The sequence below is a fragment of the Schistocerca serialis genome, chromosome 1, assembly GCF_023864345.2.
Source record: "Schistocerca serialis cubense isolate TAMUIC-IGC-003099 chromosome 1, iqSchSeri2.2, whole genome shotgun sequence".
In the NCBI taxonomy this organism is placed as follows: Eukaryota; Metazoa; Arthropoda; class Insecta; order Orthoptera; family Acrididae; genus Schistocerca; species Schistocerca serialis.
Window position 1 is genome coordinate 117,386,703 of NC_064638.1, and position 27,622 is coordinate 117,414,324.

A 27,622-nucleotide genomic window follows, 5' to 3' on the forward strand; every position below is an offset into this window, starting at 1 on the left:
ACGGACAACCTTATCTAAGATATTCCGCCAGGTGAGATCACACGTCTGATGCTTCATACTTTTTCCTCACGTAACCCACAATATCTCCGAACACTGGATCAGACCCCACTAGATGAGGATTTTTCTCTGCAAATCAAAAAAGCACCGTGATCTTACACTTTATATCAATGTCACCAGTATCTTAATATACCAACGAATCGTGAGCGACATCTCTTCATTTATCAACAACATCAAAACACGTTTAACCACTTTCTCAAGATTTTTCATATTCCAGTTCCATTAAAAACCTATTTAAGAGTATTGTGTTGTTAGACTGAAGAAGAGAAAAGTGTTCTGTTGTCAACCCACCATACGCCGTATGTGATAGGAAATGACAAAGTAAAACTGGCCTGGAAAATATTTCACACACCTTAAGTTAAACAACACAGCTGATATCACTTGCATCTGGGAAATTGGATTAATTGTCTTAAGCTACGCGAAACCTTTTTCTGGGCCAGTTTTTATTTTGTCCACTCTGCAAATAACTATACCTGGGATTTCTCATTAATATCCTCCAACTTGCTGTTGCAAGACTAACACATCTTTTTCAGTCGGTTCCCAGACTTTCATCAGAAAATCACTTCAATCAGACCTTCGACGTAGTGTGAGTGGCACGATTCCTGTCCTCAGAACGATTACGGTTGGTATCTAAATAGTTTAACATGGTATTTCTCTATTTGCTTCCTTTAGATGCGTTAAAAATCGCATATGTAGCTAAAGTCAGTAATAAATGCTGGTGTTATGGACGAGTCCTAATGGTTGAAGAAACTTTCATCCCCAGGTCAGTATCCAGCCATCAGAAGGAGAGATAATGACATGAAGTTTCTGATTAACAGATTATCCTCCAACATACTGGGTAAAAGATCAAGCTAATGGAGTAACGACATAGGGGCACGCCATTTGATGTCTGCTTAAACCAAGCACTAAAGAAAGGAGAAATTTGAAAAAGGAATTACAGTTTATGGAGAAGAAATGACATTTTAACTGTGTAACGACGGCAAAGGACTTAGAAGATAAGATGAACAGAATAAAATTTCTTCAAGAAGTTCATAAAATGAGCATCAGCCGAAATAACACACAGTTAACTGAGACCATTCGGTGAAGCTAGGGGAATAAGATTAGAAAATAAGACACTAAAAATAACAGAAAAGTTTTGCTGCTTGGGCAATAAAATAACTGACGACTGCAAAAGTGAAGAGAAATGCTAAGGAAAACTTTTCTCGGAAAGACAAATGATTACCACCAAATACAAATTTAAACGTTAAGAAGTCTTTTTCTGAAAGAATTTGTCTGGAAAGACAAATGATTACCACCAAATACAAATTTAAACGTTAAGAAGTCTTTTTCTGAAAGAATTTGTCTGGAGTGTAGCCTCAAACGAAAGTGAAGGAGGACGATAAACATTACAGACAGAATAGAAGCTTTTGAAATGTGGCGCTACAGATGGTTCAAAATGGTTCAAATGGCTCTGAGCACTATGGGACTTAATATCTGAGGTCATCAGTCCCCTAGAACTTAGAACTACTTAAACCTAACTAACCAAAGGACATCACACACATCCATGCCCAAGGCAGGATTCGAACCTGTCGAAGCAGTCGCGCGGTTCCGAACGGAAGCTACAGATGGTTTCCGAAGCTTCAATACTAGTGAAGGGGTAAGGAAATATGTTTACGGTACGACTAAAGGAAGGGACAGGTGGGTCAAACAATCCGTGAAGCAACTAGTAATAATTATTTTTGGTAATGGGGGGCGGTGTAGGCGCTAAAAAATTGAAGAGAGATACTTGATCCTGTTTGAGAGGGGTGGACTAAGCGCCGACGATGAGCTTCATACTAACTCTTCCCTTGACTTTGATATTCATTCATAACAACGAAACATTCATCCATAACGCCAAAAACACTGCACTGTACAAGTTTTCAGCGTAGTTATTCTCAATCAGAGTCCAGAGTAGTGAAATGTGCAGAATCTCAATCAATCAATATTCATGTTTTACGATAAAGTAAATTATGTCACGGGGCTAGTAGTGTATGTTTGATGTATCAGAGACGCAACACAGATAATTTGAGTATCTGCCATCGCAAACATTTTTGCTCGCAGACTACGATTTCAGAGAGGAAGATGAAAATAATATCATTGTTTTTTGAGACAATATAGGCCTATAGGCAAGATGAGAATATTTCTTATCCGCAATTAAGTGACTGTTGTATGTTCGGAGACAATAAAAAAAGAATCATTCCTGGTGAATATTATAAAACGCGCTGCCCATAATGTTTACAAAACGCGCTGCCCATAATGTTTTATCATTGACATTAATGCTGACGAACGTTTACAGTACAGAATGAAATTTTCACTCTGCAGCGGAATGTGAGCTGATATGAAACTTGCTTGCAGATTAAAACCGTGTGCCGAAACGAGACTCGAACACGGGATCTTCGCCTTTCGCGGGCAAGTGCTCTACCGACAGAGCTGCCCAAGCACGACTCACGACCCGTCCTCACAGCCTTAATTCCTCAAAAGACAAAGGTCCCGAGTTTGAGTCTCGGTCCGGCACTCAGTTTTAATCTGCCAGGAAGTTTCGTTTGCAGTACAGTTTAGCGTTTGTTGTTGATCTCAATGAAGAGGCAGAGCAGATGCATAACGAAAGACCCTCATTTTAATACGCTATGTCTTTCTATTAAAATCGCAACCATTACGAAGAGACTTTCAATAACTTTCATTCCTCAGAGTGTTAGAATTTAATTTGCTCTTTTTATTCAGTCAAAGATAAAATTTCACTTTTCAGTTCACTACGTATTCAGCAAATAATATATTACAAGTGGCTCTGGATGTTACAGGACAGTAAACAGAAACATGAACTACGTGTTAAATTTTTGCAATAAGGCAAAGTGAAATACAACAGTTGTAAAAAATTATGACTTTTTTATATCTGTGAATGTTGCCTTTTCTTTGTTTCATGAACAAAACTCTGGCATGCTGGAGCATAAAAAAATAAAAACAGCTTATTAACTGAAAACTGCCAGAAGCAAGATGTGCAAACAAACTTTCTAAGTGAGACCAGCATTGGTAGAGCGAGCCAGACGAGTTTTAAAGAAAATTATTCCTACTCTTCTTGTGTTTACATAGTACTCTAGTATTCAAAATTCAGCAAATAGGTTTGATAAATTCAAAATTCAGCTAATAGGTTTGATAAATTTCGTTAGTAGCGAAGTTTTAGTTTTTAGTATTTTTGTGGGGACAAGATTGTGGTGTAGTAGGATGTTCAAGGATGCAAAACATAACTAGGTTGCCGCTTTATATTAGACGCTATTATGTGTGTACATCTGAAAATTAGAATAATTAATTAATTTAATGAAGAAAAAAAGAGAAGCTGTTGACTTTATTTACTACTAGCAAACCAGGAATGCTTTGTAGTCGCTAAATACGTATGGCAATTGAATATATATCCTAATATCCTTCTCCGCTCTGTCCATCTTCTTCCCTCTCTCTATATCAGTTTCCTCCCTCCTTTCTGTCCATGTCCTCTTCCTCCTCTCTCTAATCTTGACCCTTGTTTATTGTTATTCCCAATGAATCATTTGAGTTGGAACTAAAGCCACTAAAAATGAATGGGTAAATTGGTTGGGTATATGAGGTTGAGAGACTTTTCCTGCTGCTTGATATGTGAGGATAGTAGCTTCATTGACAGTATTTAGCGTAGTTTCAATAGGATTACGAAGTTTCGGATGATTCAGATACCATAACAGTAGCGTAATCATAAACCCATAAGCCATAAATACAATTTTCCTGTTATCTGTGAAAACTGTCAGAAAGAAAAATCAGTACATAGCTGCGTATGCACTTTTTGATATATATATATATATATATATATATATATATATATATATATAAAGAATATATACATGAGAGAACCATTTTTCTAAAGGTTTAATAGTGGTGGTATTGTAGTTAAAACTGACTGTAAGAAAAAGCGAAACCACATACATTCACAGCACAACGTAGCACAGCATTTTCTTTCTCGCAGTTTGTTTCAAGAGAAAACCTGTACATTGTTGTTTAAAAAATTGTCAGTCTATGTCTGTCAGAGAGTATCGTGTAAAAATATGAAGTAAGTTGGCCAGCTCCTTTTGAAGACTTTTAATAACAACATTAAACAACGACTTTTTTAGGTACGGCAAAGGTTCCAAAGAGCAAAAGATGGAAGCAACCAGACTAAGTAACGTTGAGAACGACGCGGAAGCTGAAATTTGGTGTTTAAATAACTGAAACTATCGATCAGATGTTGTAAATGTTAGAAAAATAGATCTTTTGATCAGAGCAGTGACTATTGTACCAACATGCGTAGCTGAAAGTTGATCAGCACAAATTAGGATATCAGGTGAAGTTTATAAAATCAGCCAGGCGCAGACAGGGGTAACAGAACTTATCGTCAATTATCACGTGAAGTTTCTGAAATTATCCAAGCGCAGACGGGGGTAGAAGGAACTGTCTGCAAATTATCAGAAAAAGTAAACAATACTTCAGTTGAACAGGAAAGAGTTTTAATGGGGCACTTTGATGCACATACATATCACATGGATAACGAATTGTCTAAATGGTCTTCTGAGAAGGACAAACAAATTAGTATAGTAGGTCACACAAAATTTAATGAATGAGAGGAGAAAGACTGACTAACAACTTCTAAAAAATGTAGAAACTGACAATAAAATTAAAGAAGCAGTGATTAGCGGCTTGGCAGAAGTTCAGTCTCGGCAGAAGGCCTGACTAGGGCAAGTACAGATGGAACTTTAAAGCTTAAGAGAAACTGTAGGTCTACATTTTGTCATATGGCGCAATATCATTTTGGAAGTGATAAAATCAGTTAAAAAGTATAGAGTGTACAAGGAAATGTGTGAATAAGGAATCACTCATGGATAGCATTTATGTGGCACTTCAGTCTCCCCCAAAGTTACAGAGCAGTTGGGATATGAGCCAGCTGCTCAGGTTCCTATCAAACAAACATATGGCATGGGACAGTAGCCATACACTTCAGCCTGAGTTGAGTTCCATTCCAAGTATTTTTGACCAAGTAATTATAAAAATTAACGAGTGACTATCTAAATTTTAGCCAGCAATCAGAACTGAAAAGCACTCTCCTCAAATACATAAATGTGCAAGGCTCTAAAATAACCATCTTTGTACATGTTACAACTGCACTCTTTAAAATAATATCCATAAATAATTGTCTACATTATGCAAAGCTGCGCTTCAAAAATTCACTTCTTTTTACTGGCGTAACTTTATTCAGTTTAATTGCATACAAGGAATTGTTTTGTATTGTACGAGATTACCTTGTGTTTTACGACTCAGTAACGGTTGACATGTGTGTCTATCCAGAGATAGCGCTTACGGTTTTCCCTAATACTAAGTCAAAGATTGTTACTAAAGAAGCATAACACCCCTCTCAAAAAATAAGAAATGTTGCATATAAAAATCACTCTAAAAATATAATTTTAGTAACGCCTTCCGCAAAAGAGATATTTTAAAAGGAAATAATTTTACAATTATTAGTGACAAGAAAGTGATAAAACTATAACGGTGTCAGAGATGTTTACAAGCAGAAAGTCTTTTCCCATTGTGGGCTTTGTAACGACAAAGTCAAATAAAGCATAGAATACTATGAATTATGTCTGTGGTCTATCTGCCATCGCATATATTTTTGGTCGCTGACTCCTATTTCGAAGAGGAACTCGAAAAGTAATATCGCTGTCTTTCTAACCTTCATACTGACAAGAAATGACGCTTTGTTACACGCAGCGGAGTTCCCGTTTTATATTCAGAGATAATAAAAAAATCATGTTTTGGCGAGTGTTACGAAAAGACTGGCTTTATCCTTAACGTTATAGCTAACGAATTATTGCTAATCAATATTTACGTTACAGTTTAGTATTTTTTGTTGGTTTCAATGAAGATTCAGATGCATGAAGAAAGAAGTTCAGTCTCTTTCTAAATAAATCATAACCATTGTCAACAGACTTTCAATAACTATCCGTCCTGTGTGAGTTACAATTTATTTTGCCATTTACATTTTGTCAAAGATACAATTTAACGTATTCAAGTTTCAACTCATTATGTACTAGGCTATGCTTTGCAGTAGCTAATTATGTATGGTACTCGGATATATGTCCTAATCTCCTCCTACCCCCTGCCTCTGTCCATCTCCTCTCCCCTTCCTCTTCATCTCCTTCTCCTTCCCCTGTCTCTGTCCATCACTTCCGACCACCTCTCACTGTAGATCACTTTCCTCCTCTTACTCCATTCCCCCCTACTCCCTCTCTCTCAGCATCTCTTTCCTTGTCGATTCATATAGATATGTTTCAAGTAAATCAGTCAAGAGCTTTTCAAGATTTTTGCTAACAATGTTTCGGTGTTCGCTATTATACACATATCAAAAAAAGTTTTGCATCACCTCGGTTCCGAGAGTTCCGGAACCCGTAAAAAAACTGGAATAGAATTCAACATAAACATCATTTACGCCCTTTTTATTACTCATGAAAACCACACATTACATGTTGTACCACCATACAGCGAGACCTTCAGAGATGGTGGTCCACATTGCTGTACACACCAGTACCTCTAATGCCCAGTAGCACGTCCTCTTGCACTGATGCATGCCTGTATTCGTCGTGGCATACTATCCGCAAGTTCATCAACGCACTGTTGGTCCAGATTGTCCCACTCCTCAACGGCGATTCGACGTAGATCCCTCAGAGTGGTTGGTGAGTCACGTCGTCCATTAACAGCCCTTTTCAATCTATCCTAGGCATGTTCGATAGGGTCTAGAGAACATGCTGGCCACTTAAGTCAAGCAATGTCGTTATCCTGAAGGGAGTCACTCACAAGATGTGCACGGTGGGGGCGCGAATTGTCGTCCATGAATACGAATGCCTCGCCAATATGTTGCCGACACGGTTGCACTATCGGTCGGAGGACGGAATTCACGTATCGCACAGCCTTAACGGCACCTTCCGTGACGACCAGCGGCGTATGTCGGCCCCCACATAATGCCACCCCAAAACATCGGGGAACATCCACCTTGCTGCACTCGCTGGACAGTGTGTCTAAGGCGTTCAGCCTGATCAGGTTGCCTCCAAACATATCTCCGAAGATTGTGTGGTTGAAGACATATGCGACACTCGTCGGTGAAGAGGACGTGATGCCAATCCTGAGCGGTCCATTTTGCATGTTGTTGGGCCCATCTGTACCGCGCTGCATGGCGTCGTGGTTGCAAAGATGGACCTCGTCATGGACGTGCATCATGCAGCCTATTGCACACAATATGAGTCGTAACACGACGTCGTGTGGCTACACGAAAAGCATTATTCAACATGGTGGCGTTGCTGTCAGGGTTCCTCCGAGCCATAATCCGTAGGTACTGGTCATCCACTGCGAAAGTAGCCTTTGGGCGGCCTGAGGGAAGCATGTCATGGACCGTTCCTGTCTGCCTGTATCTCCTCCATGACCGAACAACATTGCTTTGGTTCACTCCGAGACGCCTGGACACTTCCATTGTTGAGAGCCCTTCCTGGCACAAAGTAACAATGCGGACGAGATCGAACTGCGGTATTGACCGTCTAGGCATGGTTGAACACGAGCCGTGTACTTCCTTCCTGGTGGAATGACTGGAACCGACGGGCTGTCGGGCCCCCTCTGTCTAATAGACGCTGCACATGCATGGTTGTTTACATCTTTGGGCGGGTTTACGGACATCTCTGAACAGTGAAAGGGACTGTGTCTGTAATACAATATCATCAGGAGTTCTGGGAACCAGGGTGACAAAACTTTTTTTGATGTGTGTATTTTATAATTATATTTACGTTCAAGAGAAGACGCTCAGCAGGTATATAGGGTGTTCGGAAATTCCTGTTACAAACTTGTAGGAGTTGCAGAGGGGAGTGGGTACATAATATTTTGAATAGGAACCCATGTCAATGGTAACAGTTCAGATGTGTAACGCGTCCACATCTGCTTCCACTCAAGCCAACTGGACCTTCATCCTTGATCTTCCTACGAGACGTACTGCACCCCTTCTTGGAAGCTGTGCCATTGATAGTCCTTCAGGAAACGACGTGGCTTTAGCGTGAATTTGCTCCACCTCGCTCTTCAACAGACGATATGGTGAAAGAATATAGACCGAAGTGGTCCAAATGCGTGGCCGCCGTGACCGCGGGATTTAACTCCTATGAACCACTTCTTGCGAGATTGTAAGCAAATTTTAATTTACGAGTCTCCTACAGATACAGAGGGTGGTCTGCTGGCGCGAGTGCTGGCCGCTACACTGGACACTGTGGAGACCTCAGGTGGGATGAGGTATGTGTCCAGGACATGCTCCGAGTGTACAATGTCTGTAACAACGTTGGTGGTAGCGACATCGAGCCGCTGTTGTAATGCATCAAAATTGTTCTGTCTGTACAGTGTTCTGGGTTGTTTTTAGTATTGGAATAATGTAAACACATAATGTTTAACTATTAAAACAAATGTGGTTAAGTGATAAATGGGTGATTGGTTACGGTTCTTTTCGAATTGTTGCCTAATAAATGCAGTGCGTCACGCCTAATTCCTCAAGCAGAAGTGGATGAGCTACACATATGAATTGAAATCGTCGTAGAACGGAAACGGTACGTTTCCGGACACAAGTTCCTATACTAAATATTATGTAATCACACCCCTGTACACGTCCTAGAAGTTTGTAACGGGAATTTCCGAACACCCAGTACAAGAACACACGCGTATTCGAAAGCAACGTCGTATCAAAATTTCAAAGCCATCGGTGAAGAACTTCCAGACATTGTGAAACAATGAACATTTACATCTCTACTTATACTGATTAAGGCAGTAGTCTCATACAGAAAAAAGTATTAGGAACAGCAAACCACCTACAGCAGGGCCTTCACGAAAGAACGTGGTGAGATGCCCCACGTGCTGAACAATCAGTAGCAAGTGCGCGATTAACTGTCATACATGTAGAACAGAGGCTAAGCCTTGGAGTTGTAGGAGTGTTGGCCGTACCTGCTGAGTTGCTGCACCAGTCTGAGTGGACACCAAACGGCTCTTCCTGCCCACAGACACCAGAGAGCGAGAGGCACTCGCCACCAGGTTACGCAGCATTTTCTTTGTCCTGCAACACAGAGAGAACAAACCGATAACAATGAACACTGCTCACTGGGAAGTAGTGGCCGGCTCCGAACTCAAAGTAATGTACACTGTGACATACAGTATCGTAATACTGTTGGTAGTATCACTAAATGTCACAGTTATTGTCATTATTGCTATTGTTATTATTATTATTATTATTACTATCAGTGGCTGCAGCTGTAACAGTACAAGTAACGCCAGTATTGTTAGTTCATACTCAATATAAGTTACTCACACCGCCATATCAGACACTAAAGTCATTTTAATACTAGGTGTGATATTGAAACTCTTATTTTCTGAGGTAACTATGATGTAATACATACTGTACGGGTGAAAGCCTGGTCTGGTGTAGGAGATGGGCTGATGGGCCCTAATCGAAGCAAAATAAAAAGTGACGAATCTAAAACATCTTCGGCAGTCTAAATTTTCAGTTATTTTACTTGTGCACCAGTTTAGCGCTGCATCACGCCATCTTCACGCCCCTTATCGACATGTAGGAAGAATGCCACCTCTGGTCCAATCGAAGTAGGGGTCAGCATACAGTGACTGATACCCGCAGATTTCTTGGTAATACAGCGATCCCTTCGATCATCACTTCTACATCTACATCTACATCTATACGGTTACTCTGCAATGCACACTTAAGTGCCTGGCAGAGGGTTCATCGAACCATTTTCATACTACTTCTCTACCATTCCACTCTCGAATGGCGCGTGGGAAAAAGGAACACCTAAATCTTTTCCTTCGAGATCTGATTTCTCTTATTTTATAATGATAGTCATTTCTCCCTACGTAGGTGGGTGTCAACAAAATATTTACGCATTCGGAAGAGAAAGTTGGTGATTGAAATTTCGTAAATAGATCTCGCCGCAAAGAAAACCGCCTTTGTTTCAGTGATTGCCACCCCAACTCGCGTATCATATCAGTGACACTCTCACCCCTATTGCGCGATAACACGTAACGAGCTGCCCATCTTTGCACTTTTTCGATGTCCTCCGTCAATCCTACCTGGTAAGGATCCCATACTGCGCAGCAATATTCTAGCAGAGGACGGACAAGTGTAATGTAGGCTATCTCTTTAGTGGGTTTGTCGTATCTTCTAAGTAATCTAAGTGTTCTGCCAACAAAGCGCAGTCTTTGTTTCGCCTTCCCCACAATATTATCTATGTGGTCTTTCCAATTTAAGTTGCTCGAAATTGTAATTCCTAGGTATTTAGTCGAATTGACAGCCCTTCCATTAGTGCGATTTATCGCATACCCAAAATTTATCGGATTTCTTCCCGTCTGTTTCTCAACTGCTGGCAAGTGTTGATCGAAGGAACTGCTGTGTTATGAAGTAATCTATGGATACCATTCACTGAATGCTGGCCAGAAGTGGGATTCTTCCTACACGTTGGTCAGGGGCCTGAAGATGGCGCAATGTAGACCCGAAACTGGTTGCTCAAGTAGAATAACTACTGGAAATTTAGAGAGCTGAAGGTGTTTTAATTTTTCATATTATATTGAAGAGCCGAAGTCTCGCAACCATCTGTTTAAAAAATGGTTCAAATGGCTCTGAGCACTATAGAACTTAACTGCTGAGGTCATCAGTCCCGTAGAACTTAGAACTACTTAAACCTAACTAACCTAAGGACATCACACACATCCGTGCCCGAGGCAGGATTCGAACCTCCGACCGTAGCGGTCGCGCGTTTCCAGACTGAAGCGCCTAGAACCGCTCGACCACTCTGGCCGGCCCATCTATTTAAGATGGACATACAGAGACTAATCAGATCAGATTAAATAAATGAATAAATAATGAAAATTAATATTTTACGCACTTCTCCATTCGATGCTGGCTAGAGCGAGCGAGCTATTGTGGAACTTTATCCTTTTCAGCCAAATATTCTAGCAGGCTAGCTGTGTGACAGAAAAGATACCAAGTGGCAACATTTAGGGAAGAGATTTACAGTTCTGGCATTCGCCTGATAACCAAGGAAAACTGTCCGAAAACCTTGGTCGAATCTAGGGTATTGGAGCTATTTTAATTTATTTCTGAGCAACGTTGTCCATTGTCCAATATATAGCGTATTCGGAAACTCCCGTTACAAACTTCCAAGGGATTGAGTAGACAATATTTAGAACTGGAACCCATCTCCGAAAACGTACCATTTCCGTGCTACAGCCGTTTGAAAACATGTTTGCTAGGTAGGTATGCAACAGGGTAGTAATGATCGAGGGTGCTTACGTCGAATCGGCTGACGGCATTTGACGTCTGTCCTACCCCTCTGGCCTGTTTCAAGTTTGTTTAAACTGTCTCAGAGTTAGAGCTGCGTGGTTGAGCACACGTTTGCAGAATACACCGACATGAGCTTTCTGTACCGCAAATCTCATGGTAATGGAAGAGCTCCTCGTCACCTTCATCAAGATCATCATCCAAAACGTCCTAATCGATCGCATACCTTTTCGCCACCACGCAACGGGTTAGAGAAAGGGGTAATTTCATCGTCAGCGGGAGTAACTGTGGTACTCCACGGAGACGCGGCGCACCACAATTGGAAGAGGGCTTAGTGTAGACAACAGAGTTTGTGAAAACTAAGTTTCCTTTTTGTTTCTTTGGTTATTAAATGAGAGGAACTGTAGAATAAGTGATGTACTGGGTCACGCCTAATAAATTACTTGTAAAAGTGGTCACGTTACCAACAAGTTTTTAGATGGCAGTAGAATATTGTGTATCTCTCCTAGAAGCTTTCAGGCGCATTTTCTCTGATGTTTCGGCATGCATTTGCAATTTCGTCTTTGCTATGTGTAGCTAGTCTGCCAAAGCAAATGCTGCTCACCACGTCTTTTATGCGACGCCCAGTGTCGAAAGAAAACGCCTGTTTGTTTCCCGTTATAAACAAAATTATTTTTAAAGTTGACTTTTACGTGTCCATTTCATAGGGCGGTCCCATATTAGTATAGTGTGATATTCGTTTTACCGGCATGTATTAACAGGGATAGGAAAACACGAAACGGTGTTCCGAAAGGATAGGCTAAACACGGTTGGCGGTGGCGTGTTTGTTCCTGTTAGAAGTAGTTTAACTTGTCGCGAAATTGAAGTAGATACTTTGTGTGAGTTAGTATGGGCAGAGGTCATTGTTGGCAACCGGAATAAAATAATAATTGGATCCTTTTACCGACCTCCCAATTCAGATGGTACAGTTGCTGAAAGGTTCAAAGAAAACTTGAGTTTGATTTCAAACATGTACCTGACTCATACGATAATAGTTGATGGTGGCTTTAATTTACCCTCGATATGTTGGTGAATATACATGTTTAATTCCGGTGGTATGCATAAAATATCATCCGAAATTGTGCTAAACACATTCTCTGAAAATTAATTCGAGCAGTTAGTTCATGAGCCCATGCGAATAGTAAACCGTTGTGAAAACACACTTGACCTCTTAGCAACAAATAATCCTGAGTTAATAACGAGCATCAGAACCGATTCAGGGATTAGTGAACACAGGGTTGTCGTAGCGAGACTGAATACTGTAATCTCCAAATTCTCGAAAAATAAGCGAAAAATATACCTATTCAAAAAAGCAGATAAAAATTCACTTGACGTTTTCCTGAGAGACAATCTCCACTCATTCCAAATTAATAATATAAGTGTAGATCAGATGTGGCTTAAATTCAGAAAAATAGTATCGGCAGCGATTGAGAGATTTATACCAAATAAATTAACAAACGACGGAGCTGATCCTCCTTGGTACACTCTGGGTTAGAACACTGTTGCAGATACAACGAAACAAACATGCCAAATTTAAACAGACGCAAAATTCCCAAGACTGGCAATCTTCTGATCCAGACTGTATACCAATTAGGTTCCTTTCGGAGTATGCTGATACATTAGCTCCATACTTAACAACCATATACAACCGTTCGCTCGACGAAAGAACCGTACGCAAAGACTGGAAATTTGTACAGCTGACACAAACATTCAAGAAAGGTAGTACGAGTAATCCACTAAATTGCAGGCCCATATCGTTAACGTCGATATGCATCAGGATTGTGGAACATGTATTGAGTTCGAACATTATGAATTACTTCGAAGAAAACGGTCTATTGACACACAGTCAACATGGGTTTAGAAAACATCGTTCCTGTGAAACACAACTAGCTCTTTGTTCACATGAAGTGTTGAGTGCTATTGGCAAGGGATTTGAGATCGATTCCGTATTCCTGGATTTCCGGAAGGCTTTTGACACTGTACCACACAAGCGGCTTGTAGTGAAATTGCGTGCTTATGGAATATCGTTTCAGTTATATTGACTGGATTTGTGATTTCCTGTCAGAGGGGTCACAGTTCGTAGTAATTGACGGAAAGTCATCGAGTAAAACAGAAGTGATTTATGGAGTTCCCCAAGGTAGTGTTATAGGCCCTCTGTTATTCCTTATCTATATAAACGATCTAGGAGACAATCTGAGCAGCCGTCTCCGGTTGTTTGCAGATGACGCTGTCGTTTATCGACTAATAAAGTCATCAGAAGATCAAAACAAACTGCAAAACAATTTAGAAAAGACATCTGACCGGTGCGAAAAGTGGCAGTTGTTCCTAAATAACGAAAAGTGTGAGGTCATCCACATGAGTGCTAAAAGGAATTCGTTAAACTTCGGTTACACGATAAATCAGTCTAATCTAAATGCCGTAAATTCAGCTACGTACCTAGGTATTACAATTACGAACAACTTAAACTGGAAGAAACATATAGAAAATGTTGTGGGGAAGGCTATCCAAAGACTGCGTTTTATTGGCAGGACACTTAGAAAATGTAACAGACCTACTAAGGAGACTGCCTACACTACGCTTTCCCGTCCTCTTTTAGAATACTGCTGCGCAGTGTGGGATCCTTACCAGATAGGACTCACGGAGTACAACGAAAAAGTTCAAAGAAAGGCAGCACGTTTTGTATTATCGCGAAATTGGGAGAGAGTGTCACAGAAATGACACAGTTCTAAACAGACAGTGTATAAAACCATCGAGAACATCGAGTTCGCCACAACAGCTGGAGACAAGAAGAACCGCATACCAGTTAAGTGTTGCTGCTACTGCACTTGTCGACGGACCTTGTGTTTTCTGTGGTTGTAGACTTAATTTTACTATTGACATTAACGATACTTTCGATCATGGTAATGGTTGGCTCACTGCAGCCATTGTACATGGAGGTACAGGAGTACCTAATGTTCCTGGACTTGAAAGTTTTGTTGACAGAGACATTATTGCCTATCGTACCTACCACATGGCAGAACTTGCTAATAAGGACTTTGGTAAATCTGCTTATATGTCTCCTTCTGCTTTGTCTTTGTATACTCGTAATGAGAGAAAAATATCTGATAATGAGTCTGTATTTATTTGGGTTAAAGGTAATGGAGTATGTAAAGTTTGTTGGCGACTGTACTTTGTATTTTCATAAATAAATTCATCTGTATGCAAACTGATCTGTAGCGTCAGCCGGGGGGCTCAAGGAGGCAACAGTTCTGTATTATTAACGCCTGACCTTGCCGACCTCGCGCAGCTGCGGCTGGCTGACGCAATCGTGGCGGCGCGCCAGAGGACGCGCACACACTAGAACAGGCTGTTCCAGCTCGTGGGCTCCGCTGTGAGCCGCGGAGCGCTCCCTGCTCCAGGGAGCCGCGTCGCTCGCTGTGACCAGTCAAGTGGGCCGGCACGCCGGCACGTGGCACGGCTGGCTGAGGCAGGCGGCAAGGCAAGCGTTTTGATGTGCCAGCTGCGTCTTACAAGATCGACAACCTCACACTCTTAGCTGCTAAGACGTGGTGACGTGCTACACCAGGAAATACGATCTTCAGGAAATAAATAAGAAACAAATGTTTTACAAGAAATTGCATACTAAATTTATTGGGCCTCTGTAGTTTGAAATTTTCTTTTCATTGCAAGATCGGAAATATCAGGCGTCAAAGTGTTCGCAGCGTTAATGCGGAGGATGGCCTTCATTGTTGCATCCTGAAGAAGCGATCGTTCCTTACTTTATAACTGTTTTCATTGCTCAGAAAAGCTGCTCACATCAAAACGTAAATCCAAACATGCACGTGATCTGAGCGGCATTGTTGTGAAGTTTGGGAAATGTTTTTTCTGTAATGAACACTACCATCGTGACAAATACAACGTGATGTAGTACCTCTCTTTCAACAAAGTTGAATTTTGCAAATCAATAATCTCCAATTGAAGCGACGATGACAAGTCATCGGTAGAAACTGAAAAAGGAGTGCTGAATACCTTAAGTTCAATTTCCAAACTAGTGAGGTCTCGGAATCGTGTTTCAAACGACGTGATGAGCTGCTTTAACTTTGTTTGGTAATCGCCGAAAGTAGTACCATCAGGTAGTTTTAAAGAAGCAAGATGATTGAAGAACGTTAGATGTCCATTACTCATCTGTCTCTCAAATAAACGTAACTTTTCCATGAACACTTTGATCTGGTCGAGCATGTCAACGATTAGCTGCCCTTTGCCCTGCAATGACAGATTTAAATTATTCAGATGCATAGTTATGTCAGCTAGGAACGCCAGGTCTGATATCCATTTTATATCTTTCAGACAACGCATTTCTTCCCCTTTCATTTCGAGAAAATGGGTATTTCCTCACTAATGGCAAAGAAAACATCAAGAACTTTTCCCCAACTCAGCCAACGAACTGTACTGTGGTAAGATATATCCCCATACTCCGCTTCCACATCTTTCAGGAATCCTTTGACGACGCACAAAATTCACACACTTCACGACATCTTTCATTACGCCACCTAGCTCTACTGTTTCAGCACACAGTGCCTCTTGGTGCATTACAGAACACGGACTATGTTGCATGTTTTGATACCCTCCGTATTACGAATCCGTTTTTAAACATACGTCTACTGGTATGTCGTTCTTAGGCCTTGCTACCAGTTCTCTGCGTGCAACGCGTTCTACCTGACTGTATTTAATTCTGTATATTGTACCTCTTCGCAGAATTAAATACTTTATGACATACAAGACACTGCGGAAGACCATCCCTCTCACTGAATAGAAAGGTATCCTCCAATAGAGGTACAGAGCTCCCGCGGCTAGTCATAGCTGTCATTGAACACGGATTATTACGGCTGCATGCGGCCAGAGGGCAGTGAGTTCGCTTTCCCCCTCCACGCGGGCTCCGAGCTGCCGCAGTGAGCGCTCCGGAGCGCGCTCCGGCTCCCTGGAGCTCGGTTGGAACAGCCTGCCCTAGAACAACCCGGTGTACGCGTCCGGGATAACGTTCCGCTGGCACTGTCAAAATCTTCAAGTCCAAGCTACTGCATATGCTATATAAGCGAGCGAGAGCCGCGCAGAGGCTCATTCGCGCTGCTGCTGCTGCACAGGCAACTGCATTGAACGCCGCCACGATGCCTTACGGGAGAACTCGTCGCCGTTCTAAACAGTGTATAAAACCATCGGGAACATGGAGTTCGCCACAACAGCTGGAGACAAGAAGAACCGCATACCAGTTACGACATGTACCCATTTCTATTCCTCCAATTACAGAGCCATCTGTGGTGATAGGATGAAAATGTTTCAAACAAAACGCGTGTAGATTTTCCCGTAGAATCGTAATCTGCAATAAAAAACGGGGGTTCCCATTGAAGATTTCAAAGCAGCCACGCAGGGGTTTTGGGTGGCGGGTCGAGTGTGGTATCGTTGGATGGCCCCCTCCGAGGCAAAAAAATTGGAATTAAAACTTTTTGTGATCCGATGCGCATTATTTCAAAGTCTTCAGTGAACATGAACATCAAAAAATGTTTTCCATCACCCTGGTTAACAGAACTTTTACAGATATACGTTGACTGTAGATGTTGTATCACAGACGCAGTCCCTTGAGTGTTCAGAGATGTCACTAAAACCGCCTAAAGATGTAAGCAACTATGCCTGAGCAGCGCTTATTAGTCGGAGGGGTTCTGAAAGCCGATCTGTTGCAGTCATTCCACCAGGAAGGAGCTATAAGACTCGTGTTGTCTGTAGTTCAGCCATGCCTAGACGGTCAATACCGCGCCTAGAACCGCTCGGTCACATCGGCTGGCTGTTCGTTTTTCCCGCGCGCTGTTCAAGAGTGGAACGGTAGAGAAGTATGTTAAAGGTGGTTCAATGAGCCCTCTGCCAGGCACTTAATTGTGAATTGCTGAGTAATCATGTAGCTGTAGATGCAGACACTTCCAGTCATGGTAACGCTTGGCTTACTGTTGTCGTTGTAAGAGCTTGTAGTTGTGCTGCTGCCAGGCACTTAATTGTGAATTGCTGAGTAATCATGTAGCTGTAGATGCAGACACTTCCAGTCATGGTAACGCTTGGCTTACTGTTGTCGTTGTAAGAGCTTGTAGTTGCGCTGCTGCTGCTGGGTTGGAGAGTTTTGACTCTCGTAATGCGTCATCCGCGAATACCTAATGGTACTTCCTACCTAATCCAGTAAGTTATTTAAACTGCATCGAACGCCTTTCGGAAGCCAAGGAGCACTGCATCAACCTCGACACCAGTATCTACTTTCTCGGTCTCGTGGACGAAGCACGCTGGGTTTCAAACGATCACCGCCTTCGGTATCCATGTTGATTCTTAAAGAGGAGGTTTTTCGGTCTCTAGAAATGTCATGATATGCAAGCACCAAACATTTCCAGTTCTACATCAAATCCACTGTTGCAGGTTGCATTTCTGATAGTTCTCAGGAGCAACAAAAACTTGGTTTTAAGTATTTCACATAATTATCGACCGAAATTAAAAATTTGAAATGCTGTTATAATACGCTTATTAAGATATATAATCTTACATTGAAGGTGTAACGCAATAAGCCAGGTATTACTGTTAGGAACTGCGTATACAACTTGGGCAGCGTAGCCCATGACGCGCAAATTACCCAGATCATATTCAGCCAGTATTTAAGACTGACAGCACTTACAAGAGGACGCACCTAGTGGGCATCACCGATTTCGTCCAGATTTATGGTATAAGCTGGCCAGAAACCAAAGTGACGGAACTGAGAGCTCCAGATGACGAAACATTTAGAAAAAGTAGCATTTTTGTCGAGGGTCGGGCGAGGCATAGCACATGCATGATAGGGCAGTTTCGAGGCAGCGGGTGTCGCAGCTGAAATAGTTCAGAAGGGTAATCCAAGGGTCGTGGGATCGAGTTCCTGTGTGGAAACATTTTTCTTTTTTTTAAATTTTCAATCTTTGCGCTACTGCAAATACGCCGAAATATGAACGAAGAAACCACACGTATACAGCGCAATACTCTATAACCCTTTCTGTAAAATTACAGTCGCCTACGTGTACGTATAAGAGAGCACTGACTCTTTTCGACCGACGATTAAAAATACGGTGGATGAGTACACAGCATAGTATAGGAATGTTGTCATTACTTCGTCAAAATCTGGAAAACTTATAACAGACACAAAGGAATTTGGTTCGCGGGCCGAGGTGGCCGAGCGGTTCTAGGCGCTACAGTCTGGAACCGCGCGACCGCTACGGTCGCAGGTTCGAATCCTGCCTCGGGCATGGCTCTGTTTGATGTCCTTAGGTTAGTTAGGTTTAAGTAGTTCTAAGTTCTAGCGGACTGATGACCTCAGAAGTTAAGTCCCATAGTGCTCAGAGCCATTTGAACCGTCTGAACAGACTTTGGTTCCTAGTGGGCATAGGTTTAAATCAAAGGGGGAAGTTGAAAATTTGTGACGGACTGTGATTCTGATACTAGTCTCACGCCTACTTAGGCAGATTCTCTGACCATAAAGCTATCCGCGGACAGTGGTCATCGGAGCTGCACGGAGTACCCTAGCACGCCTCACGTCAGACCCAAATTCTCAACCTATCCACACACTACTAATGTAGTGTCCTTTGTCCGATATCTTTATTATCCTCTGCAATTCGCAAACACCCATAAGAGCTCGAACGTAAATTGCATCCGCACTGACTCTCTTTATATGTAGTGTCTGTTCTTTCGAACATGTCCGAAAGAACAGACATCACACATAAACTTAGAACAGCCTTAAACGAAAAAAAAAACTGATTGATGTGATGAAGCTCTCCACGCAGGACGGCAAATTTCACTTGTTAAATGAATCGTGCGAAGATTCAAATGATTCAAATGGCTCTAAGCACTATGGGACTTAACATCTGAGTTCATCAGTCCCCTAGACTTAGAACTACTTAAACCTAACTTAACCTAAGGACATCACACACATTCATGCCCGAGGCAGGATTCGAACCTGCGAACGTAGCAGCAGCGCGGTTCCGGACTGAAGCGCCTAGAACCGTTCTGCCACAGCGGCCGGCTCGTGGGACGAGAAACAAATCCACAACTTCACTTTTCAAAGTGAAGAAAGATTGCCATTGTACAGTATTAAAGTGATTCCCTCCCAAATGCTAGTGGACCTCTGCGATGTCCTTTTTTATAATCAGAAAAAGAATTTAATCAAACAGCTTCAAAACACTCCTTCCTCATTGAGAGGGAAAAAGAATTCACGTGCAGAGAAGACAGCATCAAAATACGCCCCACTGTACATCACGAGTTGTCCTCACCAATATTTGGCGATATGATGTGTTACGCGTACATGAAGAGCGAATCTTTTATGAACGCAAACGAAGTTTGTTTTCCTACAGAAAACCACGTAACTGTAAAAATGTGGTGTTAATAACGTGTGCAGGCTGCCGAGAATACTACAACTTCCTTTGTTTTTACAGGGATTATCACCTGAGCAAATGTAAAACAATGAAATTATTTAATTTTATATACGAAGATATTGTGTATAAGTTATAATCCATTCTTGGAAATTTATTTCCAATTCTAAATTTTACTGTTCCTATTCTTTTCATGTCTTTTATAAAAGTATTAATAAATACAATATAGTGGACGTTATTTCACTTTGAAACTTCCTGGCAGATTAAAACTGTGTGCCGGGCCGAGACTCGAACTCGGGACCTTTGCCTTTCGCGGGCAAGTGCCCTACCGCGGAAGGCATAGATCCCGAGTTCGAGTCTCGGTCCGGCACACAGTTTTAATCTTCCAGAAAGTTTCAAATCAGCGCACACTCCGCTGCAGAGTGAAAATCTCATTCTGGTTATTCACTTTATTTGCAACGTAACATAAAAATTGAAAATGAGGGTTCAGCATAGGTATTCGACCGCACGACCCTCGCATTACAGTTCTGTGGTTTCCGCCGCGCCCACCACTACCTGAAAGCTAAGCTAACGAAATGCCTCGTGCGTCGCCCGACCCGTGCCAAAGATGCTGTTCTCTCTGAACACTTTGCTATCTGAAGCTCCCACTTCTGTTACTTTCACGTCTGGTCAAGCCCTGTACTCATCATAAATTTCGACGTAATCAGTGACGACGTATAGAGCAGGTCGTCCCGTTAGCGAGTTCCAACAAACCTCACATATAATTTCAAACCTTTAGGAAAGGTTTTCTCCCAGGGACACTTCATGAAATAACGAAAGAAAAAAAGATTATCACTTGCTACATTTTCGCTGTTCGTGTAGAAAAACTTCAGCATCACGCCAACCGTTTTAGTTTGTTATTTCTGGACCACCGCCGGCCGTTATTGGCCGAGCGGTTCTAGGCGCTACAGTCTGGAACTGAGCGACCGCTACGGTCGCAGATTCGAATCTTGCCTCGGGCATTGATGTGTGTGATGTCCTTAGGTGAGTTAGGTTTAAGTAGTTCTAAGTTCTAGGCGACTGATGACCTCAGAAGTGTAGTCCCATGGTGCTCAGAGCCATTTCTGTACCACCAGCTGTAATCGCAACACATTTTGCCGGTAGTAATCACGTACATCACTGAATGTACCTGCAAAATTATATCATTGCACGTCACGTAGTTCATGAAATATGGCATCATAAGACATTGAGATGGGTGAAAAACTAGATTTTCTTGAAACGAAGCTGTGTTACACATGGGATTTCGTTTTGTTTATGAGCTGGGAGGGGTGGGGGAGGGGGAACTTGAAAACCTTTCAAGCGATTAGAGCAACCGCAAAACATCTCATAACGAGAGCTCACCACCGGTGGGATCGACTTTTTGAAACCGTCTCTACGGTGACGTAGGCTAAGATCCCCAGTTTCACACCCGTGGCGGGCCCTGACTTGCGCGTAATTGACGAAAAAAATCGAAATTTTGCTTCACGCTCAATGACAGTAATACGTAGTATTGCACGGACTCGTTGAGTGGTGTATTGAATAGGTAAGACCTTCATGTATGGTTTTGAATTTCGTCAGGTTTAGAATTTTTTTATCTTAAAATCTTTATTGAATAGGCTTTAACATCAGTCAGTCAATTGCTGAAAATGTAATTTTTTTATTTCTGTTCCTTTGTCACATCGTATGAACTTTTTCATTTGTTGTCATTTTATCCTTACATCATTCTTTTTCCACTCGGAACTTTTGTGAATGTGAATATAGTGATATTAACCTCTTATAATATATAAATATTTGACAATGCCGATCTATCGATTAAAAAACAAAAGGCGAAATAATATATTTATACTGACTGTGCAGTGATGTCAAAAATTATTTCTCGCTAAAAGTTGTGTGTCTTTTTGGATAGCAATCGTCATACAAACGTTTAAAACGTAGCGTAAATTCCTACTGCACTATGGACAAAACAACGCAGATGAAGATTTAAACGGAAGACTGGATTAGAATTAAAACGAAATTCAAGCAAAATAAGGGATAGAAAAAATGAATGCAACAATATGGACGAAAAAACAGGATGATAAAACGAAAGAAATTAAACCAAAATTAAAAGATAAAATTAATAAAAAACACAGGAAGAATTTTCAAGTGGAAAAAGAATGATAAAGTGGAAAAAGTTGATATGATGATTAAAATGATGTGACAAAGGAACAGAAATAAAAAAAATTACGTTTAAAGCAATTAATTGAATAAAAATAATGATCAAAGAGTCATTTCGAGAAAAATTAAAAGTAAAAAGAAATTTTTAAGCAGCTGAAGGCCTTAACCCACCAAATACACTACGCAACCAGTCTATATTATACTACTTTTTTAATGCTATTGAGCCGCAGCCGCAAGTAAAAATCCGAATTTTTTTTTCGTCAGTTACTCGCGAACGAGGGCCCACCAGGTTGAATGGCTGCAGTGTGTGATACCTTGGATCGTAATCTACGTAACCGTATAGATGGTTTCAAAAAGTCGATCGCACCGCGAAGGACCTCTCCTTATCAAACTGAATGGCCAGACAGGTAATTGGCTCACGTCGGTTGGAGACCCCTCTCCCTACCATAAAAATATGAGCCAGTGTACAGGCACTGAGACATATCAGACATGACAGGGTGGCAGCTTACCTGTTGTCTTGCTAGTAGAGGTCGAAACAAGGAAGAGGTCGGAGAGGCAGTACGAGAAGCCCCAAACGTGTCGCTCTGGTCAGGGTGAGCCCATCAAGTGGCGACTGGAGCCTTATATACCCTGACCTGTCCCACTGGAGCTGGGTTTCCAAAAGCGCGTATCACGTGCGCGTTATCAGCGAGCAGAGCCTCTGACCTATGAGGCCCGTCCCCCGTAATCTGACAGCACGCACGCTGCCAATAACAACGCCTTGTGCCTCAATGGCCGGGTGCAAGTCTTTCAACTGGACCCCACATCGGCGACCTGTGTGTCCCTCATCTGTCCCTGCTATCTAACGGGGAAAGAGAACCTACAGTTTAACGTGGAGTCCGAACCACGTGTCGTTCCTGGTGGCTCATCACATCTTTGGGAGATGAAGCTAGATTACGGGCAGACTGAAAATTTCCGTAGTCCGGCCGGGATTCGAACCCACGACCTCTCGGTTTCCAGGCACCGGTTTTTCGCTAGTCCAACACGAACGCTGGTCACCCACGAGAACACGGGGGTACCGTAAATCCATCATACGTGTTGACAGTACTGGTTTTTTATTTTTTCTGCCTTGAAAGCCTTCTAAATTTAATAAACGTTTCTATTATTTCCTATTCTTTGATGTTGATTTGTCATTCTTTTCTTATTTCTGTAATCCATGTTTCAGCTGACTTCTTTTTCCAGGACCATGGGGATATCTGTTTCGTTATCCTGTTCTCACTCATTCGGTAGAGGTGTCCAAAGAAGATTAATCTGCACTTTCTCATTACTTCTGATACGTTCTGTATATTTTGGTATATCTCCTCATTACTTCTCGTTTACCAACCATCTGTAATTTGTATTGAACTCATCATCTTCCTAATAATACGTCTTCCAGTTATCTCTGTTCTGTCCACCTTATATTATTTACTAATTCGCTGTGTTTTACCTGTTTGTATTTCTACGTACTTTGTTGCATTTTTTAAATTTTTGTCGTAAAATTTGTTCTTTCAGCTGAAATTCGGAGACCATTTCTATCAGTTATTCTTTCGAGAATAATGATTTGAGTAACTGCTTCTGTCAGATTTTCTGAAACTTGTACAAAATCGTACGCACGGACCAGCCAGTTCATCTTAATTCCATTTTATTTTCTTCACAGAATTATTGGTTCAATTTTGTGACTTCTTTTTGTTTCAAATTCAAGATCCTTACAACTTTTAATAAAACGCAGGTGAACAGTAAAGACGATGGGCATTTTCCTTGCCTTGTTTTTATTTCAAATAACTGAGATATTTCTCCCATAAATTCAGTTTAGACATCTTTTTTTAGAGATACACGACTTATATTTGCTAATTTTGGTTTAATACCAAATTTTCTAGGCATTTTAAGTTTCTTTCTCCATCACAGCATCAGATGCTTTCTTGAAAAGAGTAAATGACACGGTGATTGGTCTGCTGGTAAACATTCTGTAGTCAATTATTGATTTTAAGCTAGAAATGTGTTCCGTGTAGGATCTCACCTTTCGTAAACCATCCTCGCTTTCTCTCAGTTATTTGTCTCAAGTTTCTTCGAATCCCTTCACTAGAAAGTTTGATAATATTTTGTATGCCACTGGTAGAAGTGACACCTCTCCGTAGATGCTGACATTTTGTTTGTCTCCCTTTTTAAGACGATGGTGAATAATGTAATTTTGCGTTCTTTATTTATTTCTATTGTTATTCCGTTCGGCTCTTTAAAGAGTACATAGGCTATTGGTTAGCTTTATTTTCTTGTTCTTCCTGTCTTCCCACAAATTCATCTTGTCACTTTTGTGGGGTCAACAATCTTTGAGACCCTTCAATGTGTCGGATGGCCATCGTACTTTAGTTTTTCCGGTCCCGTTTACAGTGTGAAAGACTTCCCTAGTAAATAATGGATCTTCAGATTGTTCTATTCAGACTTTTTTACCGTGCAATGAAACTAAATCATCCCGTTAGGGGAAACAATTCATCTGAATCTTTTGGCATTCAGAGTGATGTTACATGTTTATTATTATTATTATTATTGGCTAAAAGACAACAGAAAACACAGGCACGAAGGTCACTACGCTAGATTTCATATTTCATCATCAGTGTCTGGAACTGCTTGATGTGTCGGATAATGTGTGTGGATATCAGAAAAGTGACTTTTTATAAATGGCAGGTGGGTATTTTATCAACGATAATAGTTTTCAAGAGCCCACCACATAAGCTAAAAGCTAACGGAACCGCTTTCACTGGGTTACCAGAGATTCTGAAGTTCAATGTCAGGTCTTTGTGTCTCGTAAGTTTCTTCCATCGTTTATCGTCTGTGCTACTACTGGCTGGAATAGCGATCAACATCCATCATTTACTCCGCGATTGTAATGTGCGGTGTATTGTATTCCAGAGTTCCACAAGTCTGGAAGAGCAGCTTGTTACTTTCGACCTTTTTTCCACTTTATCATCACGCCATTTGCTTACCAGTGCCATATGATATTTTTCTCGTAAATTACAATGAATTACTTGTTCCACAAGTTTTTGACAGTGTTTGTAGTATGACATTTTTACGACAGCTGTTCTTGAAATTCTCGCAGTTTATGCGCGGCTTGCCTTTGGCATTATAGGATGGACAATGTACCTTACTAGGAATAATGAGATGCCACGATGTTTATTTACCTCTATAGTTTTTCCTTTCTCATGTGCAGTATAATCAAGGTTAGTTCACAGTCGTTTTTAATGTTTACTACGGTTTTTTTTAAAGCATCTACTTGTTCTTCAGGCATAAGTTTCCATAACAGTGCTAGTACGGAGTCTTCTCATGCAGCCCTGTTGCTTTTTAGTCGTCTGAGACTTTGATCTCACAGCATTACGGAAAAGGGGCCACTGATTTCAGATTTCATGATTTATTAGTTCCAGTTGGATTCGTCGGGTTTTCACCATTTAGAAAAATCTGAAGGTATTTCAGAAAGAATTTACAGTTTTAGTCGTTTGACGTTGCTAAGATCCCATCTTTCCTTCGAAAACTGAGAGAGGCGTTGGGAAAGGATGTTTGACCTCATGGTTTATTAATTCTAATTGGGTTAGTTGGTTTTTCACAATTTGGAAGCGTCTTAAAGTTTTCGACAAGGTTTTCACAGTTTTATTCATTTGAAATTGTACAGCTTCCATCTTTCCTCTCAAATCCGTGGAAGGGATTGGAGGGGAAGGGATGTATCCTTGTAGCCTATCCTCTTATTAAAAGTATCTGTAATATGCGTTGTACTCATTTAGATGATTGTGGTGTTCCATCTTGTTCAATGGTTCTTTCTCGTACTTTCGCGTCTCCCTGCGTATTTTCTTTGCTGTTTTTGGTCATAAGATTTTATCCGTGCCACTGTTTGCTTCTTTCTTGGTTCTGTAGTATTTTCTCCAAGCAGTCAAACGATTTTTCAATATTTGTTCGAAATTATCATCCTAATATTCGTCTCTCATTCTTTTTTTCATCCCCGCTACAACTTGTACCAATTGCGTTTTAGTATTTTCGAAGTCTTTCTCTGTTGGTCGAGTAAGCCCTCTAAATTTATTTTCTTTTTCTAATAATTTCTTGATGTCGAATGTTGACACAGCGTTTGTATTGCTCATTATATTCGAAGGTAATAGTCTGACGAATGTGTCAGAATCACATTGATCACGTATATGCTTATCTCCTTTCTGAATCTAACATTCATTAATTCTGGACATCGCCTCCGAGATATAGCAACATGGTCTGTTTGAAATATTCCTAGTCATGATGTTTGTTTTCTGGGTAGTTGGCGATAATATGTGGAAATCAGTACAAATTAAGATTTTCACATAATTCAACGATCCATTTCCAACTTTATTGGTCCATATATGAAGGGCTTATTTCAATAGTTGTACAACTCCATTACCTCCACTTTTCTGTCTATAATACTTCTGAAATTAATGAGCCAAACAAACAGAAAGAAAGGTCCACCTCTAGCAAGAAGCCATATGCTTGAATATTTCTGGTATCTCAACTGCAGATTTTTCAGCTCTCATTTAACGTTAGAAGTCTGTATCTCAATATGAACAAAAATGGACTTGTACCACTATTGAAACAAGCTCTTCATATGTTCCGGGTAGCGCTCGATAACATTCCTGCATCTTTTTCCCCATCCAGCACGTGCATTAAATCATCCAGTAGGATGATAACCAAGGAATATTGCAAGCCTAGTTATTATAATTGCCATTACAATAATTGTAATTATATGATTTGAGGGTGAGCAAAAGAAGACTGGCCCGGAAAATATTCATAAGAGTGACGCAGAACTGAGCCTTATTAATGAACAGGAGACTTGCCCATCACAGCTAATCCCTGAAACCGCGTCATCGATGCACCAGTCGGTTGCTGTCACATATCTGCGCGCGCGCGCCTCCTTCATGCTCTGTTCCGAGTACTTCGCTGTGTCATTACGTTTGAGAACGTAAGAGGAGCAGACGTGTTTTAATGAACGGTTGGACGTAACACAAAATGGTGGTCACGATAAAACAAGACGTTTTCACTGTCGAGTGTTAAGCAAAGCGCAATTCGTAGAAAACGTGTGGAGAAATGAAACTTCCTGGCAGATTAAAACTGTCACGGGTCATGCGTCGGTGGGAGGATGAGTGGCTGGAAGTGACTGACAATAAGCTCCGTATAGTCAAGCCTACAACGCGTGTGTGGTGTACTTCCTTTCAGCCCCATCGACGGGACGAGGTTCTCCTCACTCGGCTTCGAATAGGCCACAGCCCTATGACGCATGGCTTCCTTCTCCGGCGAGAGGACCCTCCAATGTGTGGTGCCTGCGGCGTCCAGGTCACTGTGCGCCACGTTTTATTGGATTGCGTTTTATTTTCTGACCAGCGGGTCGCGGCTGACTTGCCAGCGGACATGCCGTCTCTTTTAGGCAACACTCGGACGAATGTGGCTAAGGTTTTAAAGTTCTGTGCCCTGTAAAATGTTTTTACAAAGATTTTAGGGAGAGGATTTTAATTTGCTCACTGTGTGACAAGCTCGCCCATATTTTATGTAAGTGGCCAGCCAATAACAATTT

At 41.3% G+C, this 27,622-nt stretch overlaps 1 protein-coding gene across 2 annotated transcripts in view; it reads right to left on the reverse strand.

Annotated features, from left to right (window-relative positions):
- The window catches only part of LOC126463391 (gamma-butyrobetaine dioxygenase-like), a 151,408-nt gene that overhangs the window by 27,953 nt on the left and 95,833 nt on the right, over positions 1–27,622 (reverse strand). The window contains exons 1-2 of one of the 2 annotated variants that reach the window (XM_050096153.1): positions 22,545–22,676; positions 9,085–9,193 (exon numbers count right to left, since the gene is read on the reverse strand). In XM_050096153.1, coding sequence (XP_049952110.1) covers positions 9,085–9,183 — 99 coding nt within the window. In that variant the 5' untranslated portion in view covers positions 9,184–9,193; positions 22,545–22,676. Of the gene's footprint in view, positions 1–9,084; positions 9,194–22,544; positions 22,677–27,622 lie in introns of those variants that run through there. The other variant, XM_050096154.1, reaches the window with a different exon arrangement.